Source organism: Rhinopithecus roxellana, chromosome 12 (genome assembly GCF_007565055.1).
Source record: "Rhinopithecus roxellana isolate Shanxi Qingling chromosome 12, ASM756505v1, whole genome shotgun sequence".
Classification (NCBI taxonomy): domain Eukaryota; kingdom Metazoa; phylum Chordata; class Mammalia; order Primates; family Cercopithecidae; genus Rhinopithecus; species Rhinopithecus roxellana.
The window spans coordinates 82,212,803-82,235,925 of record NC_044560.1 but is presented as its reverse complement, the minus strand read 5'-3'; the positions used below and the strand labels follow the sequence as shown (position 1 = coordinate 82,235,925).

General features: G+C 42.4%; 1 protein-coding gene across 1 annotated transcript in view; it reads left to right on the top strand.

Moving 5' to 3' along the window:
• Positions 1-23,123, top strand: part of SNRNP40 (small nuclear ribonucleoprotein U5 subunit 40) — a 39,721-nt gene that overhangs the window by 4,006 nt on the left and 12,592 nt on the right. Inside the window, exons 3-5 of the mRNA XM_010353658.2 lie at positions 1,090-1,183; positions 3,587-3,752; positions 12,186-12,308. Coding sequence (XP_010351960.1) covers positions 1,090-1,183; positions 3,587-3,752; positions 12,186-12,308 — 383 coding nt within the window. The remainder of the gene's footprint in view (positions 1-1,089; positions 1,184-3,586; positions 3,753-12,185; positions 12,309-23,123) is intronic.

Below are 23,123 nucleotides of genomic sequence, written 5' to 3'. Positions count from 1 at the left end.
GGCAACATAACAGGCCGCATGGCTAATATGCTAAAATTGGGGCATGAACATGCTGAATGATCTTGGGTATAGAACTTGGAGTCCATGGGGTAAATACAGAAGCCATTATTTTACTGGTTGGAAAGCGAGTTCTGGTTTGAGAATATCTTCCTCATAGAGGCAAATCTCCAGCTAATTTACCAAGACATTTAGCAATCTAGACATAACAGATTAATGGCAGTAATGAAGAGAGAAATAACTTTTATTTTCCCAAAGGTATAAGGTCCTCTTAATTCACACCCAGAATCCTAGCTAGCATATGGGAAAGAAGGAATCCTAAAGTGGTAACTCCCTTAAATAATCTATGTACATCATTAGGATCTACAACCAGATTTCCGTTTTTGAGAAATAAGTAGAATTTCTCATACCCATTTAGAAAAAGTCATTTTATTTATACTCTAGCAAATGAAGCCAAAAGGCAAAAAAAATTAGATGCTTTGTTAGTTACACTCTTGCCAGATTGTGAGATGAAATGAGTTCTTTGGCTCTTTTCTGTTAACTCTTTGCTTCAGTGGCAAGTGGATGATACCCATCTTCACTGCCCATTTTGATTTGGATGTTCTGGCTCTATGATCCTTAAACTTACTGGTAGCCAAACGTCTGGATGGCTTAGGGATCTTTGCAGAACATATATGAATTATTGATATGCTTAATTTCATCAGACAAACTACGTAGTTTTTTTTTTGTTTGGTTGGTTAGTTGGTTTTTTAGAAACGGAGTCTCACTCTGTCACCCAGGTTGGAGTGCGGTGGCGCAATCTCAGCTCACTGCATCCTCCGTCTCCCAGGTTCAAGTGATTCTCCTGCCTCAGCATCCCAAGAGCTGGGATTATAGGCATCTGCCACCACACCCGGCTAATTTTTGTATTTTTAGTAGAGACGGGGTTTCGCTGGTCTCGAACTCCGGACCTCAAGTGATCCACCCGCCTCGGCCTCCCAAAGTGCTGGGCTTACGCCTGTAAACCATGCCCAGCCTGAGATCTGTTGTTTTGATAAATTTGTGAGTACCCTTTGCCTAGTAATGCTCACAGAACCCCCATCTCCCTAACAGTGTTGTGGAATGTCTATGGTGACTGTGATAACTATGCCACACTGAAAGGACACAGTGGAGCAGTGATGGAATTGCATTACAACACAGATGGCAGGTGAGTATTCTGCATAATGGAATGACAGCTTCTCATACTAATTCTTCTTGGTGTCCTTTCACCTTTCATCTTTTCTCAGGAGACCCTGCCATCAAAAACTACTGATTTTGGGTAGCTACTTTAGTATCCGATTTATCACTGTCACCCCAAGTGAGGTGTTTATTGTCTGTGTATGCGAATATAAAGATGTTGTATCTGTCATTTCAACAACCCAGACAAAATTTGTTTTCTTTTTTTAAGACATAAAGTAAATGTGATTTTTGTATGTAGGCTGGAGTGCAGTGACACAAACATAGCTCACTGCAGCCTCAACCTTCTGCTCGAGGGATCCTCCCACTTCAGCCTCCCAAATAGCTGGGGCCACAAGCCCATGCCTCCGTGCCCAGATAATTTTTAAAAATCATTCTTGCTATATTGCTCCAGAGTTCAAGCAGTCCACCTGCCTCAGTCTCCCAAAAATGCTGTGATTATAAGCATTAACCACCATGCCTGGCCTGAAATCAGCTATTTTTATTATAAAAATCATTTCTTTTGAGAAACCGAAAAAAGCAGAAAGATGAAAAAATAGTCTATATTTCTACCACTCCAAAGATAATCACTGTTAATTTTTTTTTTTTTTTTTTTTAATCTGAGACGGAGTCTCGCTCTGTTTCCCAGGCTGGAGTGCAATGGCGCAATCTTGGCTCACTGCAAACTCCGTCTCCCAGGTTCACACCATTCTCCTGCCTCAGCTTCCTGAGTAGCTGGGATTACAGGTGCCTGCCACCACTACCGGCTAATTTTTTTGTTTTTTTTTTGTTTGTTTGTTTTGTTTTTTTTTGAGACGGAGTCTCACTCTGTCGCCCAAACTGGAGTGCAGTGGCCGGATCTCAGCTCACTGCAAGCTCCGCCTTTCGGGTTCACGCCATTCTCCTGCCTCAGCCTCCCTAGTAGCTGGGACTACAGGCGCCCGCCACCTCGCCTGGCTAGTTTTTTTGTATTTTTTAGTAGAGACGGGGTTTCACTGGGTGAGCCAGGATGGTCTCGATCTCCTGACCTCGTGATCCGCCCGTCTCAGCCTCCCAAAGTGCTGGGATTACAGGCTTGAGCCACCGCGCCCGGCCATTTTTTTGTGTTTTTTGTAGAGATGGGGTTTCACTGTGTTAGCCAGGATGGTCTCAATATCCTGACCTTGTCATCTGCCTGCCTGGGCCTCCCAAAGTGCTGGGATTATAGGCATGAGCCACCGCATCCAGCCAGAACTATGTGTACAATCTTATTTGCTGCTTTTTTCTCTTAACATTGCTCAGCCAACATCTGATGTCATAAACATTTTAATGACTATATTATTTTATAATATAGATAATATGGAAATCTGGCTATGCAAATTTAATTCCATTGTTAGATAGTCTGGTAAACATTCATTGTTTCACATTTCTGACCTCTAAAATCTTAGAGTGCTCCATCAATTGATACATAGCATTGTATACATTTTAAATAAAGCATTAGAAAGCTGGCTGGGCCCAGTGGCGTGTGCTTATAATCCCAGCTATTTGGGATCCTGAGGCAGGAGGATTCCTGGAGCCCAAGATTTCAAAACCAGCCTGGGCAACACAGTGAGGCTCCATCTCAAAAAAAAAAATGAAAAAAGAAAGCATTACAAGATCAGTTATAACTTAGAAATCATCCTCAGAGGCTGGGCGTGGTTGCTTATGCCTGTAACCCTATCACTGTAGGAGGCTGAGACAGGAAGATTGCTTGAGCCCAGTTGAAGACCAGCCTGGGCAACATAGTGAGACCTTGCCTCTACAAATGATTTTTAAAAATTAGCTGGGCATAGTGGCACCGACCTGTACCTCAGGAGGTCCAGGTACTCAGGAGGCTGAGTTAGGAGGATCACTTGAGCCCAGGAGGCTGCAGTCGAGGCTGCAGTGAGCCATGATTCCAGCCTGGGTGACGGAAATAAAAAAAAAAGAAAGAAAGCAATTGTCCTCAGAGACAAAAGAAAAAGTTTGGTAAAGAGAGAAGATTGGAGTTACTCAGCTGTCGGGTCCAGAGTACCACAGTCTGTCTGATCTCTGCAGCACCAGGGAGTTATTAAACATTTCCAAGTGAGAGGGTGTCTTGTGTTTAAAATGTTACCTATCACAAAAGTGGAAAAGATAGAGCGAACTGCTACATTAGATGTATGTCATGGGGATTCAAAGAAGGGGAATTTTTTAAACTTCACAGGGTCAGATCTTATATCTGGGCCTAAAGCACAAATAGGATTTTGGTAGGGTGAGGCATTCCAGCATCATGGGCAAACTGGCGTAGCACAACAGGTCAGTGATCTTGAAAAATTTGGCACCTTTTGGCAAGTAGGAAAGATAGATTGTTACTGTTTATCTTCACTTCTTTTTTGTTCTTTCTCTTACTTTCTAGTATGCTCTTCTCAGCATCCACAGATAAAACTGTGGCTGTGTGGGATAGTGAAACAGGCGAGAGGGTTAAAAGGCTAAAGGGACATACCTCCTTTGTGAATTCCTGTTATCCAGCCAGGAGAGGCCCTCAGCTTGTCTGCACTGGCAGTGACGATGGCACGGTTAAGGTGGGTATTATCTCTCCGTGTTCCAGTTCCTGAGGTGATGTAGTGTGAACCTTATCTTGCCTTTCCACTTGTACTCTACCTTCCTCTGCAAAACTTAATTTTAGCAGTTATTTCCCATAACAGACACTTGAAATTTTTCCCCATTTAAAATAAAACATTTAATACGTGTTTTAATTACCCTGCAGAATAATAATAGACCCATAGAATAAATTGTTACTCGAAATAGGCCTGGTGCAGTGCCACACACCTGTAATCCCAGCACTTCGGGAGGCCGAGGCAGGCGAATCACGAGGTCAGGAGATCGAAACCATCCTGGCTAACATGGTGAAACCGCGTCTCTACTAAAAAATACAAAAAATAAGCCAGGCGCAATGGCGGGCGCCTGTAGTCCCAGCTACTGGGGAGACTGAGGCAGGAGAATGGTGTAAACCCAGGAGGCAGAGCTTGCAGTGAGCCGAGATTACGCCACTGCACTCCAGCCTGGGCGACAGAGCGAGACTCCGTCTCAAAAAAAAAAAGAACAGTGACAGTAATATTCGTGTCTTTTCAAGGCTGTTTTGAGTATCCCCACCAATAGGGAGGCAGCCAAAAAAAAAAAGAGGCTGTTGTGAGATTACAGACAATATATAAAAAGTTCAGTGAATGGTTTTAGTATAGCACAAGATGGGAACTTAAACATCATTTAGTCAGATGGTTTCCAGCCTATCTTTGTATGGTCATCACCTGAAGAACCTGTTAAAAATACCCAAAGAATCTAGTTCAGTGGATCTGCAGTGGGAATCAGATATTTTAATGTGTCCTTCAAGTGATTCAGTGTAGCCAGTCTGACATTCTGGGAGCCACTGATCTCACTGAGCATCCTCATTTTATAAATAAGGAAATTGAGACCTAGAAATAATAACTTATCTCAGAGGCACACAAGGACACAGTACATCGTAGTACCAACCATTTGATTATTTCTTTGACACGAATTTTGGACTCTGGTTGTCATTTTAATTATTAAACAGTGAGGGACTTCAAAAGAGTACATCTGGGAGGCTACACTACTTCTTATTGCTTTTTTTTTTTTTTTTTTTTTTTTTGAGACGGAGTCTCGCTCTGTCGCCCAGGCTGGAGTGCAGTGGCCGGATCTCAGCTCACTGCAAGCTCCGCCTCCTGGGTTTACGCCATTCTCTCGCCTCAGCCTCCCGAGTAGCTGGGACTACAGGCGCCCGCCATCTCGCCCGGCTAATTTTTTGTATTTTTTTAGTAGAGACGGGGTTTCACCGTGTTAGCCAGGATGGTCTCGATCTCCTGACCTCGTGATCCGCCCGTCTCGGCCTCCCAAAGTGCTGGGATTACAGGCTTGAGCCACCGCGCCCGGCCTCTTATTGCTTTTTAAATGAATTGATGAATTTGCTTTTTTCTTTCTTTGAGACAGGGTCTCGCTCTGTCGCCCAGGCTGGAGTACAGTGGCACAATCTTGACTCACTGTAGCCTCTACCTCCCAGGTTCAAGTGATTCCCCAGCCTCAGCCTCTTGAGTAGCTGGGATTACAGGTGCGCACCACCATACCTGCTTAATTTTTGTATTTTTAGTAGAGATAGGGTTTCACCATGTTGCCCAGGCTGATCTCGAACTCCTGAGTCAGAGCAGTCACCTGCCTAGGTCTCCCAAAGTGCTGGGATTACAGGTGTAAGCCGCCACACCCAGCCAAATTGCTTTTTTTTTTTTCCTTTGGAGATGGAGTCTTGCTCTGTCGCCCAGTGCAGTGGCGCAATCTCGGCTCACTGCAAACTCCGCTTCCCGGGTTCAAGCAGTTCCCCTTCCTCAGCCTCCCTAGTAGCTGGGACTATAGGCACCCACACCACGCCCGGCTAATTTTTGTATTTTTAGTAGGGATGGGTTCACCATGTTGGCCAGGCTGGTCTCGAACTCCTCACCTTGTGATCCGCCGCCCCGCTGTCTCCCCGGCCTCCCAAAGTGCTGGGATTACAGGTGTGAGCCATGACACTTGGCCAAGATGTTTTTCTACTGAGTGATTTTCTTACACCTAATCACTTGGGGCCCCTTGATGGTTGCATGGGAGGAGAGTCTGTGGTTTAAGATTGGTTTCTAAACCAGAGCTCTTACCTAGATGTCACTGTAGTTCGAGAGTCTTAACAGTAGCTGATTTGCTAATTGTCATTTCAGAAGATAGTAAGAGGTGGAAATACTCGAGTGAATTTTGTTAACATTATTATTGAGGGCCTGCTATAATAAACATCTAGGAACTATTTAGGTAGTAGAAAAAGAGTGTATGTCCTTCCTGTCTTCCTTCTTTTGATTTTTTGCTTCTCTTCTGCCTTAATTAAACATGATTTAGAATAGTTATTTTTACCGTATTACTCAAGTTAATACTTTTTTTAATGAGCAATATGTCACATCACCTAAAGATGACTGCTTTTTAACCAGCTCCTATTTTTAATGTCAGTATATTTAAGACATCATTAAACAGCTTTTTGCAATGTACTTTTCAGTTACTTGTGAAGTTGGAATGTTTTGTGTTACTGTTTTTTTTGTTACTAGGTTGCAAGTACAGGAATTGAATTTCAGTTTAAGAGAAAGAAAAGTCATGTTGCTTTTTACGTGTCAGAGTGCTTAACAGAAAGCAAAGGTTTCCAACAGCACTTGCATTTTTAGTCTAAAAGTAGCGGTCTGGGCATTATTCATACAGATCGTTTTCAAACTTCTTTTTTTTTTCTTTCTTTCTTTCTTTTTTTTTTTTTCTTTGAGACGGAGTCTCGCTCTGTCGCCCAGGCTGGAGTGCAGTGGCCGGATCTCAGCTCACTGCAAGCTCCGCCTCCCAGGGTTTACGCCATTCTCCTGCCTCAGCCTCCCGAGTAGCTGGGACTACAAGCGCCCGCCACCTCGCTCGGCTAGTTTTTTGTATTTTTTAGTAGAGATGGGGTTTCACTGGGTTAGCCAGGATGGTCTCGATCTCCTGACCTTGTGATCTGCCTGTCTCGGCCTCCCAAAGTGCTGGGATTACAGGCTTGAGCCACCGCGCCCAGCCTCAAACTTCTTATCAAGTGCATTCTTCTAATAAAATTAAGTGAAATACTGCGTGTATGTGTGTATATACTCATACATATATATAAATTTCCCTTTCATGAGCAGTTCAGTCCTAAAGCCAGTTATATAGGCCAAAGCAGGGAAGGTGCTCTGGTTAGAGATGGGCCAAGGTGGCTCAGAGTGGAGTGTCAGAGCACAAGTGTGGTAAGGAGAGCATCCACACAGGGCAGGGCAGTACGTTGTAGGAAGTAGTCAGAGAGTGAGGAAGGCGTCCATACAACACAGGGTAGGTAACCAGTGTGGAGAATTTGAGGGTGAGGGAGGGACAGCAGCCCAACATGGAGAGTCAGTGCCCTAATTGGGTGAAAGGGTCGTCAGTACATCAAGCAGTACACGGAGAGTGTGGATGTCAAAGCCTGAATTGAGGGCATCCACACAGGGTAGAAACGATTTGGTGTAGGGAGTCTGAGACTGAGCAAGATGATGACAGCATGCCTGGAAAGTGCAGACTGGAAAGGAGCCGTAGCAGAGCGATGAGGGTGTTCACACAGAGGAATGACCCGAGTTGGGTAAAGAAGGGTTCCACATGGGTTCAACCAAGAATGGGAATCACAATTCAAGTAGGGAAAGGAGGATAATTATGCAGGAGAAGGGTGGAAGAGAATATGAGAAACTGGTTGCATGCAGGAAGCGTAATCAAATAAGTGAATATATTGAGTTTAATGGGAGGCTGATTTCTCTGTCAAAGAATGGAGTTATCGGTACAAAAGAGAAGACTAAAATGAATCTTGTGTGAGGTATAAGTGTGAACTCACAACATTCAATATAGAAACAGATAGATATAGAAAAAATAGACATAAATGTGTGAGTGTGTAGGTGTGTGTGTATCTAAATATATATTGCCTGACTGTCCACTGAAAAGGTTTGGGAGCAACAAGACCCCAATAGCAATGAGCACCACTTACTGCACAGGTCTTGGCCTTTAAATACTGTTTTCCACTAAAAGGAACCAGGGCTCCTATTTCAGCCCCGGGGCAGTGAAAGTACAAGATAAGCCCTGTGCTTGTCAAGGCTTATCTTGTCAAAAGAACATTCTAACTAAATTATCAAATCGGCCTAATTAGTAATGGGACAAGTCAAAATCATGAGCCATTTGCTAGGATACAACAAAGATGCAGCATCATTTCTGTGATATTTCTACCAAAGATGTATAACTTAAGTCTAATCAAGAGGAAACAAGATAAACCTAAATTGGGGATGATAACTGTCCTGTAACTTTCAGAAGTGTTGAGTTCATAAAACTCAAGAAAAGTTTGAGAGAGTCTTCCAGGCTGGAGTCTAAATTTAACACATGATTCCAGACTGAATCCTTGTGCAATAAGACATTTGGGATAACTGGGATAAAACTTGAGTGGGATTTGAGGATAAAATGGTGATAGTGTATCTGTATTTTTTGATTTTGATGGTTATGTTGAGATGATGTAGGAGAACATCTTTGTAGGACAAACGCTATTTAGGAGTGATCAGGGGCCAGGCGTAGTGGCTCATGCCTGTAATCCTAGCACTTTGGGAGGCCTAGGCAGGTGGATCACTTGAGGTCAGGAGTTCGAAACCAGCCTGGCCAACATGATGAAACCCTGTCTCTACTAAAAATACAAAAAAGTCGGGTGTGGTGGCGGATGCCTGTAATACCAGCTACTTGGGAGGCTGAGGCAGGAGAACTGCTTGAACCCGGGAGGTGGAGGTTGCAGTGATTGGAGATTACGCCACTGCTCTCCAGCCTGGGCAACAGAGCGAGACTCCATCTCAAAAAAAGTGATAAGGCATTGGGTAAGCAACTTACTCTCAAATGATTTAAACCAAAAAAAGTGCTCTTTTTACTCCCAAGTTTTCTATAAATTTATGATTGTTTCAAAGTAAAATATTAAAAGTGGTAGTTATCTGGAAGTAAAATTCTAAATTATTTTAGACAAACTTTGACTACCATGACTTTTAGGAGAAAGACAAAGATAGATTTGACCTGAGTGAAAGATCTATTGAGACAAAGATTATAGTACAGTTTATAAAATATATAGGATCTAAATTATTAAGGCCCTGAATTCCGAGTTAAGAAGTTTGGACTTGGACCACAGGAGTTGGGGGAGGGGGAGATGTTGGGCATGTAGGACAGGAGTGAAGCATTGTTTTTGGACCATTTATCTGAGTAATGAACTAATTTTTAGTTCATATTTACATGAACAAAGAAGAAACTACTTTCCATCCTAAACCATGAAAATTGGGAGGAAGAGGCATCTTGGCACAGATCCTACTCAAGACTGTCCTTGTTGACTACAGGATTGAATTTAAGCCTGTGACCTTCACTAAGGTTCCATGGCTGATTCCTTTGTTTTTGATGCCAGCCCTTTAAGACTTGGAACAGTCACCCCAAAATCTCTTTCTGCTGAATGAAACGACTCATACTTTTAGAACATTTACTTGTGGTTCATCTTCTGAAGTGTGTCATTCATTTATTGAAACATCTCTGAGCCCTCTCTGTGTTATCCACGCTTTAAAAATGTAGAGCTATAAGGGTTTGTTTGTTTAAAAGATGGGGTCTTGGCCGGGTGCAGTGGCTCACCCCTGTAATCCCACCACTTTGGGAGGCCGAGGCAGGCATATCACCTGAGGTCAGGAGTTTGAGACCAGCCTGGCCAACATGGTGAAACCCCTGTCTGTCTCTACTAAAAATACAAAAATTAGCTGGGCGTGGTGGCGCATACCTGTAATCCCAGCTACCCAGGAAGCTGAAGCAGGAGAATTGCTGGAACACGGAAGCAGAGGTTTCAGTGAGCTGAGATCCCGCCAGTCTCACCCAAGCTGGAGTACAGAGCCGCAATCACAGCTCACTGCAGCCTCAACCTCCCTGGCCCAATCGATCCTCCCATCTCAGCCTCCCAAGTAGCTGGGACTACAGGCATATACAACCACACGCAACTTTTTGTTTTTATTTTGTAGAGACGAGGAATCACCATGTTGTTCAGGCTGGTCGCTAACTCCTGGGCTAAAGCCATCCTCCTGTCTCGGCCTCCGAAACTGCTGGGGTTACAGGCATAAGCCACCACACCTGGCCCTCTAAGAATTTTACAGTTTTTAGCTCTTACATTTAGGTCCTTGATCCACGTTGAATTAATTTTTGTGTATCACGTTAGGCAGGGGCTTACCTTCATTCTTTGGCATGTGGTTAGCCAGTTGTCTTAGCACAATTTGTTGAGAAGACTACTTTTTCCTTCTATGTGGACCATAGTTACTTGCTTCTTTGCATGCCTTATATTTTTTGGAAACTAGGTATTTAAGTATTATAGCGTGGCAACTTTGGAAATTAGGTCCCCAGAGCTGTTTGTTGTAGTTGTTTGTTTAGTGACTTTCTATGGGTTGGGGCAGGGTGAGAGTGGTTGGTTGGTTGGTTGGTTGGTTGGTTGGTTTTTGAGACGAAGTCTTGCTCTGTAGCTCTGAGTGCAATGGTGTGATCTCAGCTCACTGCAGCCTCTACTCTCTGGGTTCAAATGATTCTTGTGCCTCAGCTTCCTGAGTAGCTGGGGTTACAGGGGCACACCACCAAGACCAGCTAATTTTTGTATTTTTAGTAGAAACAGGGTTTTATCATGTTGGCCACGCTGGTCTCAAACTCCTGACCTCAAGTGATCCATCCACCTCGGCCTCCCAAAATGCTGGGATTACAGGTGTGAGCTGTCACACCTGGCCTGTTTAGTGAATTTTTGAACTAATTTTGTAAAGTTTGTGTTCTTTGTCCTGTGTTACCACTGAATTCTTTTTTTGTTAGCTTAGTGGTCAGCTAGTGAATGACAGAAGTTTCCTAAATTACCTACAACAACAAGAATAAAAACTCTCCCAGTCTTTGCAGATTGTCTTTTGGTATGTTGGAGCCTGCCTTCAACTCCTTGCTGTGCAGTTTACATCTCTCCTTAGCTTTCACTTCCTGCTTGTGCAGAGCGTGAAGGTCAACCAGAGAGCTTACGGCCTTCTCAGATCTTTTCTAAGTATGTGCCCAGCCCTGGACATGCAAGTGGTCTAGATTGCCAGGGATAGGCCAGGCATGGTGGCTCATGCCTGTAATCGTAGCACTTGGGGAGGGCGAGGCAGACAGATCACTTAAGGCCAGGAGTGTGAGACCAGCCTGGTCAACATGGCGAAACCCTGTCTCTACTAAAAATACAAAAATTAGCTGGGCATAGTGGCACACACCTGTAATCCCACCTACTCGGGAGGCTGAGACATGAGAATCGCTTGAGCCTGTGAGGTGGAGGTTGCAGTGAGCCGAGATCACACCACTGCACTCCGGCCTGGGTGACAGAGGGAGACTCTGTAGATAGATAGATAGATAGATAGATAGATAGATAGATAGATAGATAGATAGAGATAAGATAGATAGCCAGGAATATGTCGGTGTTTTCAAAGCTCTTACTCCCCAAATTGTCTCCTTCCCCAGCCCTTCCTCCCAAGGTTTTTGGTTTGTGTTTTTGCCCCAACTGTTTTTCCTTGCCCCCAGGCACCAGGGGCTAATAACATCCTTTCCTTTAAATGTTTTCAAGGAAAGTTCCAAGTTAGGCAAAATAAATGTAAGTCCTTTGAGCTTATCCTTCAGGGAGCCACCAGACAGGTAAAAATAAACAATTTTTATTGTTTATTCTTTGACAATAAGAAATAGGCCCCCCTTTGCTTCCTCAGTACTAGGAAACCATACTGGGAATATGGGTTATCTTCAAAGCTGTTGCTGAGCGGGAGACAGAGCCAGCACAAGTTAAAACACTACAAAACCCTTCTACTGGGACTCAGTTTTTTGTTTCCTTTTTCCTCATTAAGGGTTTGCCTGGTTACTATAACCTTTTGATTAGTTGTGAGAGTTCCGACAGTTGATTCTGACAGGTTTTTGCTGGTTAATTTGTTGTTTTGTGGAAGGACAAGCTTTTGTCATTGTTTATTATTATTTTCACTGACGTACCCCCTCTCTATTTTTTTAAATGTGGGTTGCAGCCCACTAATGAATTAGTATCTACAGTTTGAAAAAATTGTCTGATACCCTTGTTGTCCTAAAAAATATATGAACCAAGTAATTTGGGGAATTCCATTCTAAGAGTATGTTGATTTAACTCTGTTTATTCACTTTAACAAAGAAGTCTGAAAATATAACTGAAATTTTGTTTCACCAGCCTTCAAATGTCTTGGCAAAATTGAGGACACTGCTTACCATGTGTGTTATTAGGATATCCAGGAGTTAGTGAAATGGGATCCCAATTATAGATGTGTTCATGTTCACAAAGTCCTTGTACTTAGAGATATTTGTACTGTGCAGTTGCTTCTTAGAATAATGTTAATGATATACTCTGTTGTCCTTTGCTTCAGCTTTGGGACATCCGGAAGAAAGCAGCCATCCAGACATTTCAGAACACGTACCAGGTGTTAGCTGTGACCTTCAATGACACAAGTGATCAGATTATTTCTGGTGGAATAGACAATGATATCAAGGTATGTTTGATGTTTATGATATATTTCCATTTCACCTATCTGCACTTAGAAACAAATTTTTTCAAACTTCTGAAATTGTGGTAGCTTTGCACTTAATACCAACTGAAAGGAAAATAGTAACTTGGAACTTATTTTCTTTTTCTCCTGTCTTCATTGACTTCCTAAATTAAAGGTTGCATTGCAGATCTTATAAATGCTGTCAGGGACCAGGCACTTAATGTGAAGTGTGAAGTCTCTGTAGGAGGGGACTATGTAGAAAATAAAGCGTGCATTTCCTTTTAAAGACATTCCGAATCTTTTTTTAACCATCTTGGTTTAATGGGAGCAGTGACTCAGTTTGTGATTTTGTACCCTCATCTCTCACTGTGTTTTTCTTTTTGACACTATGGAAAGGGAGTTTTCTAAGTTTCTCTAAGAATGAGAGAAAGTAATGATATTAAAGAGGCAATAGACCATATGGCAGTATAGTGTAGCTCAAACTTTCAAGTAATTGACTTGAGTTCTAATCCCAGTTTCACCATTTTCTAGTTTTGTGACTTCAAGCACCTTCTTTAAGCCTCTTTTTCTTGTGTGAATGCTGAGGGGGTAGTGATAACAAAAACAGTGGCATCTACCACATACCATTGTGGTGATTAAATGAGCCTGACTGATAAGAGCACTTAGCAGAATTCCTGGACATAACAAGTGCCAAGAAATGTGTTATTTTGGTCCTGCATGGCTTCTATCTTCCTTTCCTATTGGCTTCCTTGGGGATCTTAACGACTTTGACCTTACCTTCTGCTTTATAGTGAGAATAGTAACTGTCAGATAAATACTCAACTTTCTGTGTTGTCCTTTCCTAGAAGTTGTACTGTATTTCCATCCCTCGTTGTTTCCTTTGCTGTTACTTTGGATGAAATATCCTTGCTTTTGGCCAGGTGCGGTGGCTCAGGCCTGTAATCCCAACACTTTGGGAGGCTGAGGCAGGAGGATCACAGGGTCAGGACACCGAGACCATCCTGGCCAACATGGTGAAACCTCATCTCTACTAAAAATACAAAAATTAGCCGAGTGTGGTGGTGTGTGCCTGTAATCCCAGCTACTCGGGAGGCTGAGGCAGGAGAATTACTTGAACCTGGGAGTCGGAGGTTGCAGTGAGCAGAGATCACGCCACTGCACTCCAGCCTGGCCACAGAGCAAGACTCCATCTTCAAAAATAAAGATAGTCGTTTGTTTGTTTGTTTGTTTGTTTGTTTGTTTGTTTGTTTGAGTCTGTAGGCCAGGCTGGAGTGCAGTGGGGCTATCTCAGTTCACTGCAACCTCTGCCTCCTGTGTCCCAGTTCAAGCAATTCTCCTTCCTCAGCCTCCTGAGTATCTGGGATTACAGGCATGTGCCAACATGTCTAGCTAATTTTTGTATTTTTAGTAGAGACAGGTTTTTACCATGTTGGCCAGGTTTATCTTGAACTCCTGACCTCTTGATCCACCTGCCTCAGCCTCCCAAAGTGCTGGAATTACAGATGTGAGCCACTGCTCCCGGCCTAAAGGTAGTGCTTTAAATGTGAGGGTTTCAATCATTCATCCCTTCTTTCAACCTCTTCTTTTCTACTTTTCTTTTTTTTGAGACGGAGTCTCACTCTGTTGCCAAGGCTTGAATGCAGTGGCGTAATCTCAGCTCACTGCAACTTCCACCTCCTGGGTTCAAGCAGTTCTCTTGCCTTCAGCCTCCTGAGTAGCTGGGACTACAGGCGTGTGCTACCATGCCTGGCTAATTTTTTGTATTTTTAGTAGAGACGTGGTTTCACCAAGTTAGCCAGGATCGTCTTGATCTCCTGACCTCGTGATCCACCCGCCTCGGCTTCCCAAAGTGCTGGGATTACAGGCATGAGCCACTGCATCCGGCCTTTCTTTTCTACTTTCTTATGAGTATTTCTTCATGCTTAGGTCTCTTCTCTGGGTGGCCAAAAAAAAAAAAATATTCTTCCTTTGACCCCACATCCCCTCCTCAGTATTGCCCTGTGAATCTTTCCCTTCACAACCAAACTATTTTATTTATTTAAGGTAGAGTTTCACTCTTGTTGCCCAGGCTGAAGTGCAATGGCACGATCTCGGCTTACTGCATCCTCCACCTTCTTGGTTCAAGTGATTATCCTGCCTCAGCCTCCTGTAGTTGGGATTACAGGTATGTGCCACCATGCCTGGCTAATTTTGTATTTTTGGTAGAGACAGGGTTTCTCCATGTTGGTCAGGCTGGTCTCGAACTCCTGACCTCAGGTGATCCACCCACCTCAGCTTCCTGAAATGCTGGGATTACAGGCGTGAGCCACCCTGCCTGGCCCAAAACTTCTTAAAAAGGATGATGATGGTGGTGGTGATAATATTGCTATCACCATCATCTAACACATAGTGCTTACATTCTGCCAGTTGTTGTTCTCAGAGCTTTACATCGTTAATTAATTTAAGCTTCACTATTGGCCTCCTCACGGATCTTAAAGATTTTGACCTTACAACCTCATGAAATAAATCCTACTGATGTGATTGTACAGATGAGGAAACTAAGCTAAAAGAGGCACAACACCTTAACCCCAGGTTACACAGCTAATAAGTGATGGAACCTCAGTTCAAATTCCAGAGTTTCTTTCTAGAGTTATACTCTTAATACTTAGAGGAATCCCCTGGAGATGTTTCTGTACTCACTGTCTTCAGTTCCTCACATACCATTCATTCTTCATTCCTAATAGTCTGGGTTTTTTTGTTTGTGTGTGTGTGTGTTTGTTTTTTAACATAATCGCTCTGTACCATAGACCTGGTCTTCTCTCTTCCCTGAGTTCTGTGACAACAAACTGTCCTATCCGTCTGGTAGGTCCTTCTCCTCTACATACCATTATGAGCACTCTGTCTGTGGAGTCTTGAAACATCATTATTTGCCAAGGGCCCTTTGCTTTTTTCACTGTGTACATTCCCCAAGACAAATCTCGTCTACTTCCACGACTCCATCCCTCTGCTGATGACAGTTTTCCCACCCCAGATCTTAAGCTTCAGGTCCCTGTGTACAACTAGCTGTTCAGTATCCCCACTTGAATGTCTCATAGGTAGCTAAGAATTTAGGTTTTCCAAAATTGAACTTCCCATCCCTTTTCCATCATATAAATATTTGGAGAATGAAGAATCAGAACATGGAAATTTAGATCAACTTTAATAGCTATGCACAGTATTTCCCAGAATGGAGATGGGAGCTCATTGGCATCAGAATCACTAGAAGAAGGCTTCTTGTGCACATGAAAATAGGTTAGTGTCATCAAGCTATAACTTTTATAGTTTTCAAGATATGTAAATTTACATACAGTGAAATAAACATTTTTGGTGTACAGTTACAAGAATTTTAATGTTTGCATAGATTCACTATCACCAACAGAGTGCCAAATTTGATTGATGCCCACTGTGGGGATACACTAACCTAACAATAATACTCTTGTGCTAGTAAAGTCTTCCTACTACCAATAGTATGGCTTACTTTGGACTCTTTATCTGGACTGTTCCTGGACCTTCTGAAGACAATAGTGCTATGTAGCACAAATTCTCACAACTTAAATAAAAGAAGCTAGCCTCAAAAGGTTATATATATATAGGATTCCTTATATGATATTCTCAAAAAAAAATTATAGGTCAAAGAAGAGATCAGTAATCGGCAAGTGTTAGGGATGAAAAGGTTTGACACAAAGGAGAATAGTTAGGAAATTCTTGGGGTGATGAAAATTGTTTGGTACTCTGTTGGTGATAGTAAACTAAAAAGTGTTTGCTGGGCGTGCTGGCTCATGCCTGTAATCCCAACATTTTGAGAGGCCAAAGCAGGCGGATCACTTAAGGTCAGGAGTTCTAGACCAGCCTGGCCAACATGGCGAAACCCCATCTCTACTAAAAATACAAACATTAGCCAGGCATGGTGGCATACGCCTGTAATCCCAGCTACTCAAGAGGCTGAGGGACGAGACTGGCTTGAACCAGGGAGGCAGGGGTTGTGGTGAGCCAAGATTGCACCACTGCACTGCAGCCTGGGCGACAGAGAGAGACCCTGTCTCAAAAAATAAAAATTTTTAAAAAAGCATTTACTCTGTCCACAAACATTCAAATTTTTCTGCCAATGCTTCATTTTTGGGAAAATTTTTAAATTAGAAGTGCACCTAGCACTGAGAGTCCCCTTGTTTGTGTACTGCATATATTGTATTCTCTCTCTTTTTTTTTTTTTTTTTTTTTTTGAGACGGAGTCTCTCTCTGTTGCCCAGGCTGGAGTGCAGTGGGACGATCTCGGCTCACTGCAAACTCTGCCTCCCGGGTTTACGCCATTCTCCTGCCTCGGCCTCCCAAGTAGCTGGGACCACAGGCTGCGCCATCACACCCGGCTAATTTTTTTGTATTTTTTAGTGGAGACGGGGTTTCACCATTTTAGCCAGGATGGTCTCCATCTCCTGACCTCGTGATCCACCCACCTCGGCCTCCCAAAGTGCTGTGCTTACAGGCGTGAGCCACCGTGCCCGGCCTGTATTCTCTTTTCTAAACAAAAAATCATAGACTTTTCCTAATTTGTCTTCTTATTTACCTTAAATGTTTTATGGAGATACAAAAATTGCAATCAAATATATGTTTAACAAATCAACTTTATTGGGAATAACGTTATTAAAAACTAATTATAAGTATAATAGATTTAGTAATAAAAGTGATACCTTGTATATTAAAGTGCAGAAAATGTAAAAAAAAAAAAATTGTAAAAATAGGTAAGTCACTGTAGTTTCATCATCCAAATTCAGTCACTGTTACTATTTCACAGTGTACTTCCTTCAAATCTTTTCTGTACCACAGTGTTTTGTGTGTAAACATCATGATATTCACTCTTTAGATAATACTTTTTTTTTTTTTTTTTTTTTTTTTTTTCCAAGAGAGAGAGTCTCGCTCTGCTGCGGCTGGAGTGCAGTGGTGCAGTCATGTCTCACTGCTGCCATGACCTTCTAGGCTCAAGCAATTCTCTCACCTCAGCCTCCCAAGTAGCTGGGACTAAATGTGCATGCCACTATGCCCAGCTAAATTTTTTTTTTTTTGAGACAGAGTTTCACTCTTGTTGCCCAGGCTGGAGTGCAATGGCACGATAGCTCACTGCAACCTCCACCTCCTGGACTCAAGTGATTCTCCTGCCTCAGCCTCCTGAGTAGCTGGAATTACAGGCACCCACCACCATGTCCAGCTAATATTTTGTATTTTTAGTAGAGACGTGGTTTCACCATGTTGACCAGTTTGTTCTAAAACTCCTGACCTCAGGTGATCCGCCTGCCTCGGCCTCCTAAAGTGCTGAGATTACAGGTGTGAGCCACCAGGCCTGGCCAGCTTGGTTTGTTTTCGTTTTTGTTTTTTTAGAAATGGGATCTCAACACATTGCCCAGGCTGGTCTTGAACTCCTGGCCTCAAGCAGTCCTCCCTCCTTGGCCTCCCAAAGTGTTGGGATTACAGGCATGAGCCACTGTGCCCAGCCATGATCTCTTTTCACTTATTATCACATAGCTGATCCTTTGTCAGGAATTCCCCACCCCCATCTTTGATGCATTGCTGTGACTTGCTCTCTTACCTTCAGATCACAGCATAGATATCTCTTCTAGAAAGTATTTCCTAAACTAAGCCCGCCTCTAGTTGCTGTCTATCAAATCATTCTTATTTTCTTAGAATTGTAGTTAGAATCATTTTCCTTTCCATTTTTTTGTTTTATTTTGAGGTCTCACTCATGTTGCCCAGGCTGCAATGTGGTGGTAGAATCATAGCCCACTGTAACCTTGAATTCCTGTGCTTAAGTGAAGTTGGGATCATTTTTTGATTTGCCACTTAATTGCTAGCTTTGTGATCTTAAAGTTGTTTTAACCTCATCATCTCCATTACTTATCTCTGAGTGGGAATTGTCAGCTCACCTCATGTAATTGTTACATTAATTAAATGAAGTAAAGATATGATATTCCTAGCACCATAGCAGGGACATAGTGTGTTCAGTATATGTCAGTTGCCATTATCATCATCATTTTTATTTTTATTATTACAGTATTAAATAATTTAGTGACAACCATGTCATTGGACATTTAGGCTGTATCATGTGAATCACTATCACAGATTATGCTGCTATGGACATATTTGTGCATGAAACTTTTTCTGTATTTGTTTTCTTAGAATAGATTTCCAGGTGAAAAATTAATGTGTTTTAACAAGTATAAGGATGTTTCATATTTGGGATACAGGCTGCCATATTGTTTTTGGGCAGCAGCAGTTAATACAATATTTGAAACCAAGTTGCTAGAATTATTTATTTATTTTTGCTCTTCTATAACAGAGATGGACTGGAGAGAGTTGTGTGTGTGTTAGAATTTAGTTAGAAGGTAGTCTTCTCCCTATTAAAGATACCCTGCTGATGGCCAGGTACGGTGGGTCATGCCTGTAATCCCAGCACTTTGGGAGGCCAAGGCGGGCAGATCACTTGAGGCCAGGAGTTCCAGACCAGCCTGGCCGACATGGCAAAACCCTGTCTCTACTAAAAATACAAAAATTAGCCGGGCATGGTGGCACGCGCCTGTAGTCCCAGCTACTCGGGAACCTGAGGCATGAGAATCGCTTGAACCTGAGAGTGGGAGGTTGCAGCTAGCCAAGATCGCGCCACTGCACTCCAGCCTGGACGACAGAGTGAGACTCTATCCTGATTTAAAAAAAAAAAAAAAAGAAACCCTTTTGTTACATGCAGAGGGGAGAGTAATTGCTCTCTCGAACTCAGGAAGATTCTTAGTTGTCCTAAAGACCTCATACATTTCTTTAAACATGCAAAAGAGAGGCTCCTTTTCAATCAGAAGGACTCAGGAAATGTCAAACCTGAAAAGAACCTTAGACATCACCTCCATCCCTCACTTTATAGGTGACTGAAGTGAGTCCCTAAGAGGTTAAGTGATCTGGCCAAGATCAAATAGTCATCATTCAGTCTGTGGTAGAGACAGGACCAGAACTCTATCTCTACAGGGCTAATAGTCTTACCACTCTGTCTTGTTACCTCTAGTCAATTAACAAGTACCTTTTAAGCACCTAGAGGCTTACCGGTCTTGAGCCCTAGCGTGACAAATGACCACACTGCCTCACTACATTAGGAGATGCTCCTCAGAGAGCCTGGTTTTTGTTTGTTTCTCAGTCTATCTTAGGTAGCACTGCCTGTTCTAAGAAAGAGAAACACATAAGGAATGGGAACCCTTTTTAAAATCTGAGGTGAACAAATTCTGTGTATATTTGTGAGCAGACAGACTGTTCCCACTAATCTCTTGGAACTTCCTACCTGGTGATAGGATTGGGGAGTCAGAGGAAAATGAAGAAAGAAGAAAATGTGTCACTTGAGAGCCTGATGGTCTGGCTGGCAATCTGGCATTTCTTGTAACCCTGAGCTCTAGTTAGGATGGGAGTTCAGTTTGTAATTTTTTTTTTTAATGTAATGGTTAAAAGGATAGATTAGGCCAGGCATAGTGGCTCATGTTTGTAGTCCCTGCACTTTATGAGGTTTCATCCCTTCAGTTATTAAATATATGGGCCAGGCCAGGCACGGTGACTCATGCCTATAATCCCAGCACTTCGGGAGGCTGAGGTGGACGGATCACAAGGTCAGTAGATTGAGACCATCCTGGCCATGGCCAACATGGTGAAACCCGTCTCTGCTGAAAACAAAAATTAGGTGGTGTGGTGGTGCACACCTGTAGTTCCAGCCACTCGGGAGGCTGAGGCAGGAGAATCACTTGAACCCAGGAGGCAGTGGTTGCAGTGAGCCAAGATTGCACCACTGCACTCCAACCTGGCGACAGAGGGAGACTCGGTCTCAATCAGTCAACCAGTGGGCCAGAAGGATCTTTCCAGAATATACATCTGAATGATTCATTTTTCTATTTTGAACCCTTCTGTGACTCCCCAGTGAAGGAAATAAAGTGCAAGCCAGGCATTTAAAACCTTTCATGAGCTGGCCTCTGCTTGTCTACCTCATCATCTGCTGCCTCTGGGTGCCTAATTTCCTACAATCCAGCAGTTTTTTCCATGCCCCTCTACTTCCACAAATTATCTTCTCCTAGTAAATACCCTTCCACTTTGTCTAAGTTTAAAAAAAAAAAAACTTTCAGACCCTGCTCAGGCACTTCATTTTCTGTGAAAGCTTCCCTTTCTCACTCTCATCTCTGTTCCACCAGGGTTAACCCCTCTGCCCACTTTACAACTATACCTTGCATAGGCCTCTCGTTACTTGCTTAAACGTCTTAAGTTTTCCTTGTTATACTGAACACTCCTTGAGAGCAGGGGCCATGTCTTTTTTTTTAATCTCCAGTAGTACCTGCCACTAATCAGATGCACAGATTTTCATTGAACAGCTGATTAGGATACTTGCAAAATGTTTTGCTTAAATTCTTGCTGTAGAATTTTTTTTTTTTTTTTTTTTTTTGAGACAGTTTTGTTCTTGTTGCCCAGGCTGGAGTGCAGTTGTGCAATCTCAGGTCACTACAGCCTCCGCCTCCCGGTTCAAGCAATCCTTCTGCCTCATCCTCCCGATTCAAGTGATTCTTCTGCCTCATCCTCCCAAGTAGCTGGGATTACAGGTGTGCACCATAATGCCTGGCTAATTTTTTGTATTTTTAGTAGAGAAGGGGTTTCACCATGACCAGGCTGGTCTTGAACTCCTGACCTCAGGTGATCCACCCACCTTGGCCTCCCAGAGTACTGGGATTACAGGAGTGAGCCACCCCTGCTGTAGATTTTTTTTTGTGGCAAATCCTGGATACTTTTTGGCCCTGCACAAACAAGGTGTACAGGCCTCAAAGAGGAAGTTTGGAAATAACACACAAGTTCTGTGAGGGGTTGGCAAAGTGCATTCTCTCCTAGTTGTTACAAAGCTAGATTTCAACAGTACCTTCTCAGAAGAGAAGGAACAACAGCTTGAACAAAATGTCAGACATTTCAGGCTTTCCTGATTACTGAAGCAGCAAACATCTTGATATAAAAAAGATCGTATGGAGGCCGGGCGCGGTGGCTCAAGCCTGTAATCCCAGCACTTTGGGAGGCCAAGACGGGCGGATCACAAGGTCAGGAGATCGAGACCATCCTGGCTAACACTGTGAAACCCCGTCTCTACTAAAAAAATACAAAAAACTAGCCGGGCGAGGTGGTGGGCGCCTGTAGTCCCAGCTACTCGGGAGGCTGAGGCAGGAGAATGGCGTGAACCCGGGAAGCGGAGCTTGCAGTGAGCTGAGATCCGGCCACTGCACTCCAGCCCGAGCGACAGAGTGAGACTCCGTCTCAAAAAAAAAAAAAAAAAAAGATCGTATGGAAAATGTGTTGGGCTCTACACATAGTGAGTTACTGATGGAGAAAGTGGAGTTGTCTGCCCTATGTATTGCTCTGCTATGTAACACCTAACTCATTTCTAGATAAGGAAAATTGTCTTGATTTAAGGAACAGCAAAAGTTTTATTTACTTAGAAAAAAACTACATTGCAATATGAAATAAAATTGGGGGAAAATTTGTGTTTTATGTAATATTACTGTTCTTTTTGCCATGTGATTTTCCAGACTATTTCTGTTAGCTTGAAAATAATGTATTTTACATACTTGTAGTCTGTGTAAGGATAAATACTGTTTTGTATTTTCCTTTTATGCTTAACAGCTTATTATGTAAATATTTTTACATTTGGTCTTCTGAGTTATTTTTAGGAACTGCTTAATAATAGCTACACATTATTGAGGACCTGCCATGTGCCAGGCATATGCTAAGCATTCTTATAATCCTTACAACAGCCATAAGAAGTAGCTAATCTTACAGACCAGGAAACAGGCCCAGAAAGAGTTAGTGACCCAATGATACATACCTCTTAAGTGACAAGGACCAGTTTATTCCTACCCTAAGTCACCACTCTTTCTACTCTGTCATGCTATCTCCTGTATGAGAATTCAGTTTTGCGACGTGCCTATGAGACATAATTTAATAAACCACCTGTTTTTCCTGCTTGACATTTAGGTTATTTTCTGTGTCTTACCTTTCTATACAAGCAATAATGAATCTGTTATTTATTTTTCTTTTAATAAATGTGCTTTTCCATAGTGTGTGTTCATGTACATACCCATACATGTACATATATATACATTTATTGTCACATATTGTTACATTAAATGAAAAATTTTAAGTATCTATGTTTTTCATATTGTTAACACAAATTAAACATGTAATCATAATGCCTTTTTAAATGACAAACTTATTCGTTTTATGTATTTATAATAATTTTTAATGGCTAAGAATCATAGTTTAAGCATTTTAAGCACTCTTTAGTTTTTTTCTATAATAGTTTTTCTTTATTTTGCTATGATTTGAAAATAACCTTTCTGAATTCTATTTTTTTTGTTTAATAGTTTATCTTAACATTTGATATGCATTCATTTATATTTATCTAGTCAAACATGGTAACCTTAACTACCTTTTTAGAAAGACAGAGGTTGGCCAGGCATAGTGGCTCATGTCTGTAATCCAAACACTGAGAGGATGAGGTGGGAGGATCGCTTGAGCCTGGGAGTTAAAGACTAGCCTGGGCAACATGGTGAAACCCTGTCTCTTCAAAAAAAATTAGCTGGGTATAGTAGCATACTCCTGTAGTCCCAGCTACTGGGGAGGCCTAGATGGGAGAATCACCTGAGCCTGGGAAGTCAAGGCTACAGTGAGCCATGATAATGCCACTGCACTGGGCAACAGAGTGAGACCTGACTCAAAAAAAAAAAAAAAAAAAAAAGTGTTTTTCTCTTTGACAGAAAT